General features: G+C 44.3%; 1 protein-coding gene across 1 annotated transcript in view; it reads left to right on the forward strand.

Annotated features, from left to right (window-relative positions):
• The window catches only part of eif2s2 (eukaryotic translation initiation factor 2, subunit 2 beta), a 77,177-nt gene extending 63,292 nt beyond the window's left edge, over window positions 1-13,885 (forward strand). The window contains exons 7-9 of the mRNA XM_063041042.1: window positions 385-441; window positions 6,132-6,217; window positions 11,872-13,885. Of these exons, the coding sequence (XP_062897112.1) occupies window positions 385-441; window positions 6,132-6,217; window positions 11,872-12,047 (319 nt within the window). The 3' untranslated portion in view covers window positions 12,048-13,885. The remainder of the gene's footprint in view (window positions 1-384; window positions 442-6,131; window positions 6,218-11,871) is intronic.
• The last annotated feature ends 455 nt before the right edge of the window (window positions 13,886-14,340 follow it).

Genomic DNA, 14,340 nt, shown 5'->3' on the forward strand with positions numbered 1-14,340 from the left:
GTTTTTAACAGGGTGGGGGTTGCTAGTCCCATGCTCAACCTTCTTCCCCTCAGAGTCAGAATCAGGTTTATTATCACCGGCATGTGTCGTGAAATTTGTTAACTTAGCAGCAGCAGTTCAATGCAATACATAATTTAGAAGATAATACAGTGATGGAGCCTCACAGCTAGGGTTGGAACCATCCATGGCAGAGTTCCTCTTATCTCAATTTTGCAATAATTTTTGGGGGAGCACAAATTATCACGTTCCTTGTCACTTTGCCGCAGAAATGTTACCCACTTACCAAAGATAATGTTTTATTACCTTAGTGTTTAAAATTAACTTGTTTTAGTGTAGAAATAAGATTTGCAACTAACATCGCAATTTTTCCCCTTCTGTTTCTAGGTTACATCGTCAACCTAAACATCTCCTGGCATTTTTATTGGCTGAGTTGGGTACAAGGTAAGAGTGTATCTTAATAAATGTGTAATTGATTAATTAACTGGAGGAAAGGTACAAATCTTAATGAGCTCTCTCTGTTATTGGAAGCTTGACCAAAATATTGAAACTCTAGCCCTTTGAGTCTGCAATACACTCCAGGCTATTTTTACTGAAAATGTTGACTGAATTCAGAGATTTTAATCAGCTTGAAGGAATGATCGAAGCTAATGACTGATCCCTTTGTTGTTCAAGTTTGTTGTCATTCAACTGCACACATGTATACAGCCAAACAAAACAACATTCCTCCGGACCAAGATGCACAGCACAGTACATACAGTTCACACACTTCAACGCAAAGTAATATTACCACAAATAATAAAATAATCAAATGTATTCCAGATGATTGACTTTTAGCATAAGGTGCATTTTTGACACAATTTAAAATTAAACAGTTTAATGATATTTGTACTTCATAAACGATAAGACCCAGGTTGCAGGGAGTTTGGTAGTCTCACAGCCAGGAGAGAAGTAGCTGTTTCCCATTCTTAAAGTCCTTGTCCTAATGCCACAGTACCTCCTGCCTAATGGTTGGGGATCAAAGAGATTATGAGACGGTTGAGAGGGATCCCTGACAATGCTAAGGGCCCTATAGAATACCTCTGGGTGGGGGAAAAGACCCTGTCCTTCAGTTAACAACAATTAGTGTGTCTCGGCATTCTACTCTGTCCCATTACCTCCTCCAATGGTGCCCTTTTATGCTCGCCGCTTCTCTGATGAAAATAAAACCAGCTGCAGTGCACAAAACAGTTAGGGGTAGTATGTGTTTTGTGTTTGCGGTCATTCAATGAAATCGTCCATTTGTATCTGTAATAACTCTTATCCACAATTTGCTAACTTTTTGGTAAGTTATTTAGTGGAAAGGTTAAAGATTCATTATCATCATTATGCGCCTTGTTGTGTGACGTGGGCGATCATGGTCTTTGACCATGGTTATTCTTGGCAAGTTTTTCTACAGAAATTTTTTGCCATTTCCTCCTTCTGGACTGTGTCTTTACAAGACGGGTGACACCAGTTATTATCAATATTCTTCAAAGATTGTCTGCCTGGCATCAGTGGTCGCATAACCAGGACTTGTGATGTGCACCAGCTTCTCATCATCCTGATCAGAGGGGAGAGGCTAAGCAGCTGCTACACCTCGCCCAAGGGAGACATGCAGGCTAGTGAGAAAAGGAGCACCTCACACCTCCTCTTCTTTCCACCCTGCCACCCAGTTTGATTCTATTCTGTGTCCTCTAGTCTTAGACTCTCCCACCACAGGAAACATCCTTTTCACAACCACTCTATCAGGGTCTTCCACCATTCGATAGATTTCAATGAGGTCACCCCTCACTCTTCTGAATTCTAGTGAATACAGGCCCAGAGTCAGTAGACGCTCTTCTTATGACAAGCCATTTAATCCTTAAACCGTTTTCGTGAATCTCCTTTTAACGCTCTCCAGTTTCAGCTCGACCTTTCTAAGATAAGGGACCCAAACCTGCCCTCAATATTCCATCTGAGGCCTCACCAGTGCTTTATAAAGTTTCAACATTACATCCTTCCTTTTATATCAAGTGCTCTTGAAATTCATGCTAACATTGCCTTTGCCTTCCTCATCCTGTAAATTAACCTTTAGGGAGTCCTGCACAAGGACACTCAGGTTCCTTTGTGTCTCAGTTTTTTTGGAATTTTCTCTCCATTTAGAAAATAGTCAACCCTTTCAGTTCTTCTACCAAAGTGCATGACTGTATGCTTCCCGACACTGTATTCCAGCTGCCATTTATTTGCCCATTCTCCTAATCAGTCTGTCCTTCTGGAGCCTCCCTACTTCCTCAGAACTACTTGCCCCTCCACCAATCTTCATATCGTCTGCAAACTTTGCAACAAAACCATCAATTCTATCATTCCAAATCATTGACATCTAACATAAAAAGAATAACACAACCCCTGTGGAACACCACTAGTGACTGTCAGAAAAGGCTCCCTTTATTACCACTCTTTGCCTCCTGCCAATTAGCCACTGCTTTCTCCATGCTAGAATCTCTCCTGTAATACCATGGGCTCATAGCTTGTTAAGCAGCTTCATGTGGCATCTTGTCAAATGCCTTCTGAAAATCCAAGTGCACAACATCAAACAATTCTCCTTTATCTGTGCTGCTTGTTACTACTTCAAAGAAATACAACAGCTTTGCTAGTTTACTACATTTGGTGTGCAGGATGTGTGACCCTGGCACCTGGAACTTCTACCATACTGCTAGTTAGAGTGTTACAAGGTTTCTTAGTTCAAAAACAGTATCAGTTGATTGTAATGATAGGCCAGACACATCTTACAACTTTCAAAACGTTAGTGCTCCAATAGCTATGCTGGCTTGTATTTGTGTTTAAAGATGTAAATGGTACACAACACACCAGACAGTCTGAGGAGACAACTGAACTGTCAACAGTTGTTCTCTCTGTTTGTACCTTTTTTCTAAAAGGAGGAATACAAGCTGACTAGTGATGGTTGAGACCAGGTGAAGGTGGGTGGGTGTGGGAGGAGGGATGAAGTCCATCTTGTGACTTGATCATTATCCATAAAGTTCTAAAATCCAAAAGTGTAGCTTTGTATTTACTCAGTCTAGCTGTTAGTTTTATTTTCTTGGTTCCCCAGTGCTTTAGATGTAAACCTCCCTTTGACATTCTCGTTTTATGCCCAGAATCGTAATTGCCTTCCATTTGTCTGCCACTGTTTCTCCCTGGCACGCTCATCAATCTATCTTGCTTAGCACTGGGGTGACATCTCTCGGCTGTGACTCTTCTTATTACCTTATCTCCTTCTCTGTTATGGATACTACTGCACAACACTCCAATGGCTCTGGATCAATTCCCGCCGCTGTCTCTAAGTTATGATCTTCTGTGACTGTGTGTGTTTCCTCCGAGTGCTCTGGTTTTCTCCCACATTTCAATGACTTATGGGTTAGTCTTAATAAGTTGTGGGCATGCTATGTTGGGACTGCAAGCATGGTGACACTTGTGGGCTGGCCCCAAGCACATTTTTGGACTGTGTTGGTCATTGATACAAATTGCAAGTTTCACTTTTCTATTTCGTTTTACATCTGACAAAGCTTAATATTTAAGAACCTAATCTTTAAGGAGAACACAGATTCTGTTACTGTGTGTGAGATTTCAGGACAGTACATTGCATCCCTGATGCCACGGTCAACACTATTTCTGGTTCTAGAACTTTCTCAAGGGAAGGGCAGCACTGTTCTCTGTGGCACACTGCAGATCACAGGCCTCCATTTTATAACATAGAAATCTATAGCACATTACAGGCCCTTTGGCCCAGTGTTGTGCTGAAAATGTAACCTACTCTAGAAACTGCTAGAAATACTGTATCGTCTACTGTTTTTCTAAGCTCCATGTACCTATCTAAAGGTCCCTTAAAAGACCCTATTGTAAAACCACCCTCCATGATCCATCTAACTCTTTCAATCATTCAACTCTGTATCTATTTGGCTAGCTTATCCTGGATGCCATATATCTGACCCTCGGGAGCAGTCAACTTGTTCCTAGCTACCTCCCAGAATCCATTAAAGGAGCTGAGGTTCAAACTGTTTCAAGCCTGCAGAGTACCAGTAAACATCTGCTCACTGCCCATGCTGGCCTTTGATACAAATCATTGCGTTTCACCCTGACAGCACCATAAACAAGCCAAAAAAAGCTTACAAATCTTGCCAAAAAGCTGCTTTTAAATGTCATCAGGATAAACAAAAAACTGAGGTGGAATGTCTCTGGAGCACATGAAAGAAATTAATGTGATGAACTGTAATAAATCGTCCGTGTATTTACCATTATCTATGAGAACTTTGTGGATTTTGTAATTCTCTAAAATGTATGCAGATGGTAGTTTCCAGCAGAGCATTGAAAGCAGAATTGCGTGACTGATTTCTTTAATATAAACAAGTAAATTTAATCAGTTGCAGTGTACTAGGCCAAATGCTGGCAGCAAGTATTGCAAGTTCTGATGTCCAAAGTGGGGAGAGAGGTTTTGTTGATCATACTGTGAACCTCGTGTCAGTGCTTTAGGGGCACAGAAGCCCATTGAAACCAATTGAAGGAGCTTGCTACCTGCCCCTATCTGTAGAAGAACCTGGAGTCCCCACACTGACTTCGTCATTCCTCAGAACCCACAGAACCAGAGTGGAAGCCCATTATCCCTGATCCTGAGCGACAATGACCACCACTGTGGTGTAGCAGTAAGTGTGACACTGTTATAGCTCTGGGCATCGGACTTCAATTCTGATGTCCTCTTTAAGGAGTTTGTAAGTCCTTCCATTGGGCGCGTGGGTTTCCTCCAGGTCCTCTGCTTTACTCCCACATTCCAAAGATGTTTACCTGTTGGTAAGTTAATTGGTCATTGTAAATTGTCCTCTGGTTGGCCTAGGGTTAAATAGCTGGTTTTCTGGGCAGTGCGATTCGTAGAGCTGAAAGGACCTGTTTTTTTCTGTAAATAATCTGGAAGAGCTTGCTGCTTCACTGAGCGAACTAATCTCAGTGTTTTTAAATACTATTGCATTAATGCAAGTTTACTGTATTTGGTGTACAGGATGTGTTGTCCATACATTGGAGAAAACTCTGTGATAAACATTGTATTTGCACACTTTGCTGTTTGCACATAAGTTGTTTCTCAGTCTTTGTGTGTAGGTTTTCATTGTTTCTATTGTATTTCTACTATGAATGCTCACAAGAAAATTAAACTCAGAGTGGTATCTGGTGACATATACGTACTTTGATAGATTTTCTTTGAGGACCTGCATTGTGTCCCCAAGACTGACTTTGGCCTTCTTGCAACGTGTCACCTCAGTTCCCCACCACAGTCCCACCCTCGCCTATATTCAGCCTACCTTGCTCCAGTAATTCCCTGCATGTGTTTTTCCATCTTCGTCCTTAGAAGTCCTTGAAATTTAAGGGGATCGTTCCAATTTGCTTTTCTCCTACCAAAATCCATGGCAGTATCTGTTTTTTCTTACCTGTCTTCAGCTACTGATTTTGCAAGTAATTGCTGGAGGAACTCACCAGGTCAGCAGCTATGTTTCATTAGGAGTTTGAGGAGACTTGATATGTCACCAAAGGCACTGAAAAATTTCTACAGATGTACTGTGGAGAGCAATCAATGCATCACCATTTGGTATTGAGGGGTCACTGAACAGGATCAGAAAAAAAACTGCAGAGGGTTTATGAGAGTAAGAGTTTGGCACGGACTAGAAGGGCTGAGATGGCCTGTTTCCATGCTGTAATTGTTACATGGTTGTAAACTCAGCCAGCTCCATTATGGACGCTAGCCTCCCCAGCGTCAAGGGAATTTTCAAAAGGCGATGCCTCAAAAGGGCTGCATTCATCATTAAGGATTCCCATCATTCAAGGCATGCCCTCTGCTCCTTGCTACTTTCAAACAGGAACAGCTGCTTCTTCAGTGCCATCAGGTTTCTGAATGGACAATGAACACGTACACCTTTCCCCCCCCCCTTTTGCTCTCTTTTTGCACTACTTATTTAATTTAAATACTTATTTATGTTATATATTGCACTGTACTGCTGTTGCAAAACAACATTTGACAACATATACCAGTGATATTAAACCTGATTCGAGGTACCTATTGATTGTAACTTGAGCTATTCTTTTTCTTTTAATAGTGGATCCATTGATGGCAATAACCAGCTCGTAATCAAAGGAAGGTTTCAGCAAAAACAAATAGAAAATGTGTTGAGGAGATACATCAGTGAGTATAGCAAATGAGCATTATTATGTGGTTATGCAAATCCATGTTACCTTGTGGAGCATCACCATCATGAATTTCTTAAAAAGACACAAGGCCATAGGACATAGAAGTAGAATTCGGCCCATCAAGTCTGCTCCGCCATCTTCTGTTTTCTCTCTGTAACCTTTGACACCCTTACTGATCAAGAACCTATCAACCTCTTTCTTAAATATACTCAGTGACGTTGCCTACACAGCTGCTGGTGGCGATGAATTTCTGGCTAAAGAAATTCCTTCTCATTTCTGTTCTAAAGGGACATCCTTGTATTCTGATGCTGTCCCCTTTGGTTTTCGATTCCTCCACTATGGGAAACATCCAGTAGATCAGGGGTTCCCAACCTTTTTTATACCACGGAGTCTAACCGTTAATGGAGGGGGTCTGTAGACCCCATGTTTCGAGCATTGTAGATGTTTGTTACAGACTGCAGGAGCTTGGATCTGGAGTAACAGAGAAGGTGCTGGAGGAACTCCGTAGGTCAGGCAGCATCTGTGGAGGAAAGGGGCAGTTGATATTTTGGGCTGAGACCATTCATTTGAGCTTCATGGAACACCAGTAATAATGAAGGGTCTCGATCCAAAACATCAACAGTCGATTTCCTTCAGTGGTCTGGCCCAATGAGTTATTTCAGTGCCTTCTGGGTGGCTACCTTGTACCTCAGAAACACAAAAGATTCTGCAGAAGCTGGAAATCTAGAGCAACATACAACATACACAGTTGTACAAGGCCTTGGTGAGACCGCACCTGGAGTATTGTGTGCAGTTTTGGTCCCCTAATCTGAGGAAAGACATCCTTGCCATAGAGGGAGTACAAAGAAGGTTCACCAGATTGATTCCTGGGATGGCAGGACTTTCATATGAAGAAAGACTGGATGAACTGGGCTTGTACTCGTTGGAATTTAGAAGATTGAGGGGGGATCTGATTGAAACGTATAAGATCCTAAAGGGATTGGACAGGCTAGATGCAGGAAGATTGTTCCCGATGTTGGGGAAGTCCAAAACGAGGGGCCACAGTTTGAGGATAGAGGGGAAGCCTTTTAGGACCGAGATTAGGAAAGACTTCTTCACACAGAGAGTGGTGAATCTGTGGAGTTCTCTGCCACAGGAAACAGTTGAGGCCAGTTCATTGACTATATTTAAGAGGGAGTTAGATATGGCCCTTGTGGCTACGGGGGTCAGGGGGTATGGAGGGAAGGCTGGGGCGGGGTTCTGAGTTGGATGATCAGCCATGATCATAATAAATGGCGGTGCAGGCTCGAAGGGCCGAATGGCCTACTCCTGCACCTATTTTCTATGTTTCTATGTTTCTAAAACGTTGGAGGAACTCAGCACGTCAGACAAGACAACATCTGTGGAAATTAATAAACAGTTGATGTTTCGTGTTGAGACCCTTCTCCAGGACTGAAAAGGAGGGGGAAAGATGCCAGAGTTTTAAAAAAAAGAAGGGGTGGGGAGTGGGGAGAGGGAGACTGAAGACAATCTAGAAGGTGATAGGTGAAGCCAGGGGGGTGGGAAGGGTAAAAGACTGGAGAAGAAGGAATCCAATAGGAGAGGAGAATGGACCATAGAAGAACAGGAAGAAAAGCCCAAACAAGCGAAAATCTGCAGGTGCTGGAAATCAAAGTAATACACACTGGAGGAGTTCTGCAGGCCAGGCAGCATCAATGGAAAAGAATAAATGTTTCAGGCTGAGACCCTTCATCAGGACGGGGGAAAAGAGATTAGAAGTCAGAGTAAAAAGGTTGGGGGGGGGGAGGAGAAGAAGAAGCACAAGGTAGTAGGTGATAGGTGAAACCGGAAGAGAGGAAGGAGTGAAATATGGAGCTGGGATGTTGATTGGTGAAAGTGATAAAGGGCTGGAGAAGGGGAAATCTGATGGGAGAGACCAGAAGACCATGGAAGAAAGGGAAGGGGTAAGAGTACCAGAGGGAGATGATGGGCAGGTAAGGAGATGAGGTGAGAGAGGGAAATGTGAATCGTGAAGGAGAAGGGTAGGGGGCAGTTACCAGAACTTAGAGAAATCGATGCTACCCAAAAGGAATATAAGGTGTTGCTCCTCCAACCTGAGTGTGGCCTCATCGAATCAGTAGAGAAAGTCATGGATTGGCGTGCCAGAATGGGAAGTAGAATTGGATTGGGTTTGGCGGATGGAGCGTAGACCCTCCATCAAGCACCTATGTCGGGTCTCACCGATGTACAGGAGACCACACTGGGAGCACCTGATACAGTAGATGACACCAACCAGACTCATAGGTGAAGTGTCACCTCGCCTGGAAGGACTGTTTGGGGCCCTGAATGGTAGTGAGGAGTCTGATGGGGTGGTATGTGACGATAAGAGGAACCCTATCCCTGATGGGGTGGCAGGAGGATGGGTGAAGGCAGATGAGCACGAAATGGAAGGGATATGTGTGAGAGCAGCGCTGATGGTGGAGGAAGGAGAGCACCTTTTTTTGAAGAAGGAGGACATCTTATTAGTTCTGGAATGAAAAGCACCATCCTGAGAGCAGATGCGGCAGAGACAGGGGAATTGAGAGAAGGGGACGACATTTTTACAAGTAACGGTCTGGAAAATGGTATAGTCTAGGTAGCTGTGAGAATCAGTGGGTATATAAAAGATATTAATAAACTGTCTAGAGATAGAGAAAGGCGAGTGAGGTGTCAGAAATGAAACAGGTAAACTTGAGGGCAGGGTGGAATTTGGAGGGAAAGTTGATGAAGGGTGCAGAAAGCAGTGCCAATGCAGTTGTCAAAGCAGTGTAGGGGAAAGTTGGGGAGTGATACCAGTGTAGGCTTGGAACATAGACTGTTCCGTGTAGCCAACCAAAAGGCAGGCTAGCTGAGACCCATGTGAATGCCCATGGCTACACCTTTTGTTTGAAGGAAGAGGAAGGAGCCAAAGGAGGAATTGATTGAGAGGACCAGTTTGGCCAGATGGAGGGGAACTGATGAGTCTGGTGTCCAGAAAAAAGCGGAGGGCTTTGAGTCTTCCTGACGGGGCACGGAGGTGGACATCCATAGTGAAGATGAGACGACCGAGCCACAGATCCTGAACTTATTGAAAAGATCAAGAATGTGTGAAGTGTCACAGATGTGGGTAGGAAGGGACTGAACCGGGAAGATGAAACAGAGCCAAGGTATACAGATATAAGATCGGTGGGGCAAGAACAAGGAGAATCAATGAGTCTACCTGGACAGTCAGGTTTATGGATCTTGGGGAAGACGTAAAACCGGGAGGTGCAGGAAGAGGGAACTATGAGGTTGGTGGCAGAGGATGGGAGATCCCCAGAGCTAATAAGGTTAGTGATGGTGTGAGAGACAATGGCTTGGTACGCCTTAGTGGGGTCCTGTTGGAGGGATATGTAAGAGGAGGTGTCTGACAGTTGTCGCTTGGTCTCAGCAAGGTAGAGATCGGTTCACTGGACTACTATACAGCAAACCCTTATCTGCGGGTTTGATAGTGATGTTAGGATTAGTGTGGAGAGCAATGCGATTGGAAGGAGTGTGGTTAGAATTGGAGAGAGGAGTAATAAAGTCAAGATGGTTGATGTCTCATCGGCAGTTAGTAATGAAAAGATCCAGAGCAAGTAGAAGAGCAGAGTGGGATGTCCAGGAAGAGGAGGAGAGTTAGAGATGGCAGAAGGAGTCATCAGCGCATTCTGGAGAGTCCTTGCCAAAGAAGTAGGCTTGGAGACAGCTGAAGAATAGCTCAGCATCATGGTGGGCGTGAAACTCACTGAGGTGTGGGTGCAGGGGGACAAAGGTGGGGCCCTTACTGAGGACAGAATATTCTGCCTTAGAGAGGGGAAGGTCAGAGAGAATTGTGAAGACCCAGCATGGATGAGAGGGAGGAAAGAGGGTTGGGAATGTTTGAGGAGAGGGGAGAGTTGGGGTGTTCAGGGAAGGTGGGGCGAGAGGAAGATGGAGTCTCCGAGGACCCAAGAGCTGGCATTGGGACCTGAGTGGTGGTGGGCGAAAAGAAGACTGGGGTTCTAGCCGCAGCACGTAAATACCCAGCCCGGAGGTGCTGTCGGTCAAGGTCCAGGCTGGAATTAGAGTCGGAATTTGTGCAAAAGGCACTTTGGTTTCTGAGATCATTGGAACCTGTATCGATGGCAATGGAGTCCGGGTTCTGAATCTGCTTGGGATTGTTAGAACCGTTGAGGTTGGCAGCAGGGATCGTGATCCGGAGACATCCATGGCTGCTGGCATTGGAGATGGCAGGTACTACAGTCTGAAGGCAGCGGATCTTCCGATCCTTGCTGGATGTGAGGAAGGGGAAGAACTGGCAATTGAAAGCGTGGATCCGATGGAGGATAAAGTATCAGACCGGTCCATTGCAGGGGGCAGAGAGATAATCCCGGAGTTGTGGAAGCGACTGGGATAAGGTCCCCAGGTATCTTCTCATGGCGGAAAGCGTGGTGTGTCGAATGTGGCAGGAGAAGCAGTCGATTGAATGCATGGTCTGGGGGTCTTCAGAGGGTCCAAATCGAGGATCTTGAAAACTGATCTGGAAACTATGTGGCGCAAGATAGCCTCATGAAGATGGAGGTGTGCCAGGGAGATGTGGAAGGCAGGCGAGGAGGAGGAAGGGGGGAAATTCTTCAGAAGGAGAAGTGGATGCTCATGCTATCAGTTTGGAGGCTCCCTAGACCAGAAGATGAGATGTTGCCCCTCCAACCTGAGAAGGGTCTCATCAGGGTGAGAGAGGGGTCCGTGGACCAACATGTTGTTGGAATGATAATGAAGTTACCATTAGATGGTTGGCCACTGGAAAATTCTGCATTTTGCATATGGACAAGTGGTGCTCAACAAAACAGTTCCCCAATTTGTTGGGTCTCACCAATATAGAGAAGGCCACATTGGGAGCACCGGATACAATAGATGACCAACAGGTTCTCAGATAGTATTGCCTCACCTGGAAAGGCAGATGCCTTTTTCTCCAGACTTTTCCCTTTCCCACCCACCAGATCTCCCTTTCTAGCTTGTTGTTCTTCCCCCTTCCCCCTACCTTTCCAGTCCTGATGAAGGGTCTCAGTCCGAAATGTTCACTGTTTATTCATTTCCATAGATGCTGCCTGACATGTTGAGTTGCTCCAGCATTTTGTGTTACTTCTACCTCATGACTATTTTCCTGTGTGCTCCATCCTTTTGCATCTGCTCATATGATTTAAGCTGCTGAGATTCTCAGTTTGTTTTTTTTGTACCCGACTCTATTATCTGCTGTCACTCAAGTCTTCCTATGTCCCCGATACACTAGAAGTCCAGAAATCTATTAATCTAGTTTTCAGTGAACACAATAACTGACTCCCCACTACCCTCCAGAATTCCAAAAAGTCAGAACTCTTGAGTGAAGAAATATCTCCTGCTCTCAGACCTAAACTGCATATTCCTTGATCTAAAGCTGTTCCTCCAGTCTCATCCGGGGAGAATTCTTTCCAGCTGATTTTAATTGTCCTGTTTGCCCCCACATATATTCTGAAATATAACTGAACTTTAAAATTATTTTTTTTAAATGTACAGCAGATAAAGGATTAACATTGATTTGGATTTTCTGTGTGAGCTCTTCGACATGACTGACCTGTATTTTTGTTTCCTTCACACCCACACCCCGATTCACAGAGGAGTATGTTACCTGCCATACCTGCCGGTCGCCGGATACCATCTTGCAGAAGGACACACGTCTGTATTTCTTGCAGTGTGAAACCTGTCACTCACGTTGCTCTGTGGCCAGCATCAAAACCGGCTTCCAGGCCGTCACCGGGAAACGAGCACAGCTCCGTGCCAAAGCACACTAGCCTAAACCCTAACCACGGGAGAAGATGGGAACTGAGGATCGTTGTCACAGGACTGTTTTACCAAACAATGGGGTGGGTTTTAAGTGCATCAGAACCTTAAGAATTGCAGACAGCTCTGCAGAAGCGAGCGAGAGTGGCGAGCAGTAGGCTTCCCAAGTTCCAGAGCTCATTGTGACATATCCTGTTTCACTGCTCTGCTTCTGACCTGTCCAGTCGCCGGTATCAACAGCAAAGGCGGTTTCCCTTTAGCCCATCAACGTTCACCAGGCTGCGGAATTTCTTGGAAGCTTGGGAATGATCCACTGAATGTTGATTCTTAGAGTCCATAGCTCCTTGTTGAACATACCTCACCTTAGTGTTTGGCTGTCCCACTGCCTGACTTTCAAACAGAGCAGTGGGGTAGGACAGAAGGGTTGGGGTTGTGGGAGGCAGTGCGGTGCTGCCTAAATTGTGCTAAGTGAGTTTTGGAAATTTATTAAAACAAATTCCCTGCAAAACTGTTGACTTTTTCTTTATGATGACATCTTTATAAACCATAACCTTTTCAAATACCAGGGTGAGGTTTGTGTTCTGGAAGCTAATCGTTGCTGATTTTTGCAGCAGTTCTGAGGGAGTAGTTGGGAAAGGTATGTGGCAGCCTCGGGACTGTAGACCAGTGGGTGAAAGTGCGCCAGTAAGATGTAATAAAAGTAGTGATTAACACAGTCATGCTGCTCTCTTCTGATAACGTTTGCACTAACAGTTTGGTGTGTAGTTAGAGAGCACATGATAAACTGCCCTATGCTCACACTCAGTATGTGTTTCACTTGGGAGGAAAAGAAACTACAGGTGCTGGAAATATGATAAAAAAAATCTTAAACTGGAATTAGTTGTGGAGCATACAGAAACAGGCCTTTCAGCCTATCTGGTTCGTGCTGAACTGTTATTCTGCTTAGTCCAATCAACCTGCACCTGGACCATAGCCCTCCTTACCTCTCCCATCAATACTAATCCAAACTTCTCTTAAATGTTGCATTCGAACCAGCATCCTCCACTTTCACAATCAGTTCATTCTGCACTTGCACCACCCTCTGAAGAAGTTCCCCGTAAGGTTCCTCTTAAATATTTCACCTTTCACCCTTAACCTATGACTTGTAGCCGTATCCAACCTCGCTGTAAAATAGTATAGTCGTCGTTTTGGACAGGGACCTTTCACCGGGACTGGAAAGGGTGAGGAAGATGCCAGAATAAAAAGACGGAGAGGGGAAGGAGGACAAGCTAGAAGGCTGAAGATTTGGAAGGCAGCAGAGATCACAGAGGAGAACCTACTCAACCTTGCCTTATGATTCAGTTCCTCAAGTTCCAACAACTTGTAAATTTTCGCTGTACTCTCAATCTTAATGACGTCTTTCCTGTAGGTAGGTGACCAGAATTTCACACAATGCTCTAAATTCAGTCTCCCTGATGTCAGAGTCAGCATTTTTTTCACGTTTAATTTTTTAGTTGATGGCCTATCATCAGATCTGCTGCAAAATCATTGAGTATAAATATTAGCAGTTTCTCTCTGCAAAGTGGCTGCACAACTTGCAAGGTATTTCCAGCATTTTCTGTTTCTATTTCATATTTCCCCTGGAATAAATGAGCAGGTCTCAGAAATCAGTACAACTTTGTAAAAGTCCTTACTTTGCAGAACTTGGATCTTACTTTTCAACGTGGCAGAACGGTTCCCTGTTTGTGAACACATTTTCTCTTTCCCCTTTTTAAAATCCAGTGTTTTTTTTGTTTGAAGAAAGATTTTTATAATGTTTGTGCTTTCTGGTCTAGTAAAGATCTTCACTTGAACATTATTGGGCTCCATGAAACTTGATCTCAACATCGGATCTCCTTGTGTTATTTTCATGTGCAAAGAAATTTGTGCTCATTCACTTGCATATTTGCTTCAGAGCTTCTGTCTGCTCACTGGGTGGAGCTTGGGTTTATCTTGCAGCTGAAAATGAGTGTTGTAAGGGTTATAGAGTTGTAGAGTACTACAGCACAGAAACATGCCCTACGGCCCATCTAATGCATGCAGAAATAGTGGGCTGTCTAGTCCCATTGACCTGCATATCCCTTCCATTCATGTACCTATACAAATTTCTCTTAAATGTTGAAATGGAACCCATATCCAACCACAGAAATAGACCCATCGGCCCATCTAGTGCATGCCAAACTATTGGGCTGTCTAGTTCCTCCCATTCATGTACCTATTCACATTTCCCTGTTGAACCTGCACCCACAACTTGCACTGGCAGTTTGTTCCACACCCACCACTTTT

The sequence above is a fragment of the Mobula hypostoma genome, chromosome 2 (genome assembly GCF_963921235.1).
Source record: "Mobula hypostoma chromosome 2, sMobHyp1.1, whole genome shotgun sequence".
NCBI classification, from domain to species: domain Eukaryota; kingdom Metazoa; phylum Chordata; class Chondrichthyes; order Myliobatiformes; family Myliobatidae; genus Mobula; species Mobula hypostoma.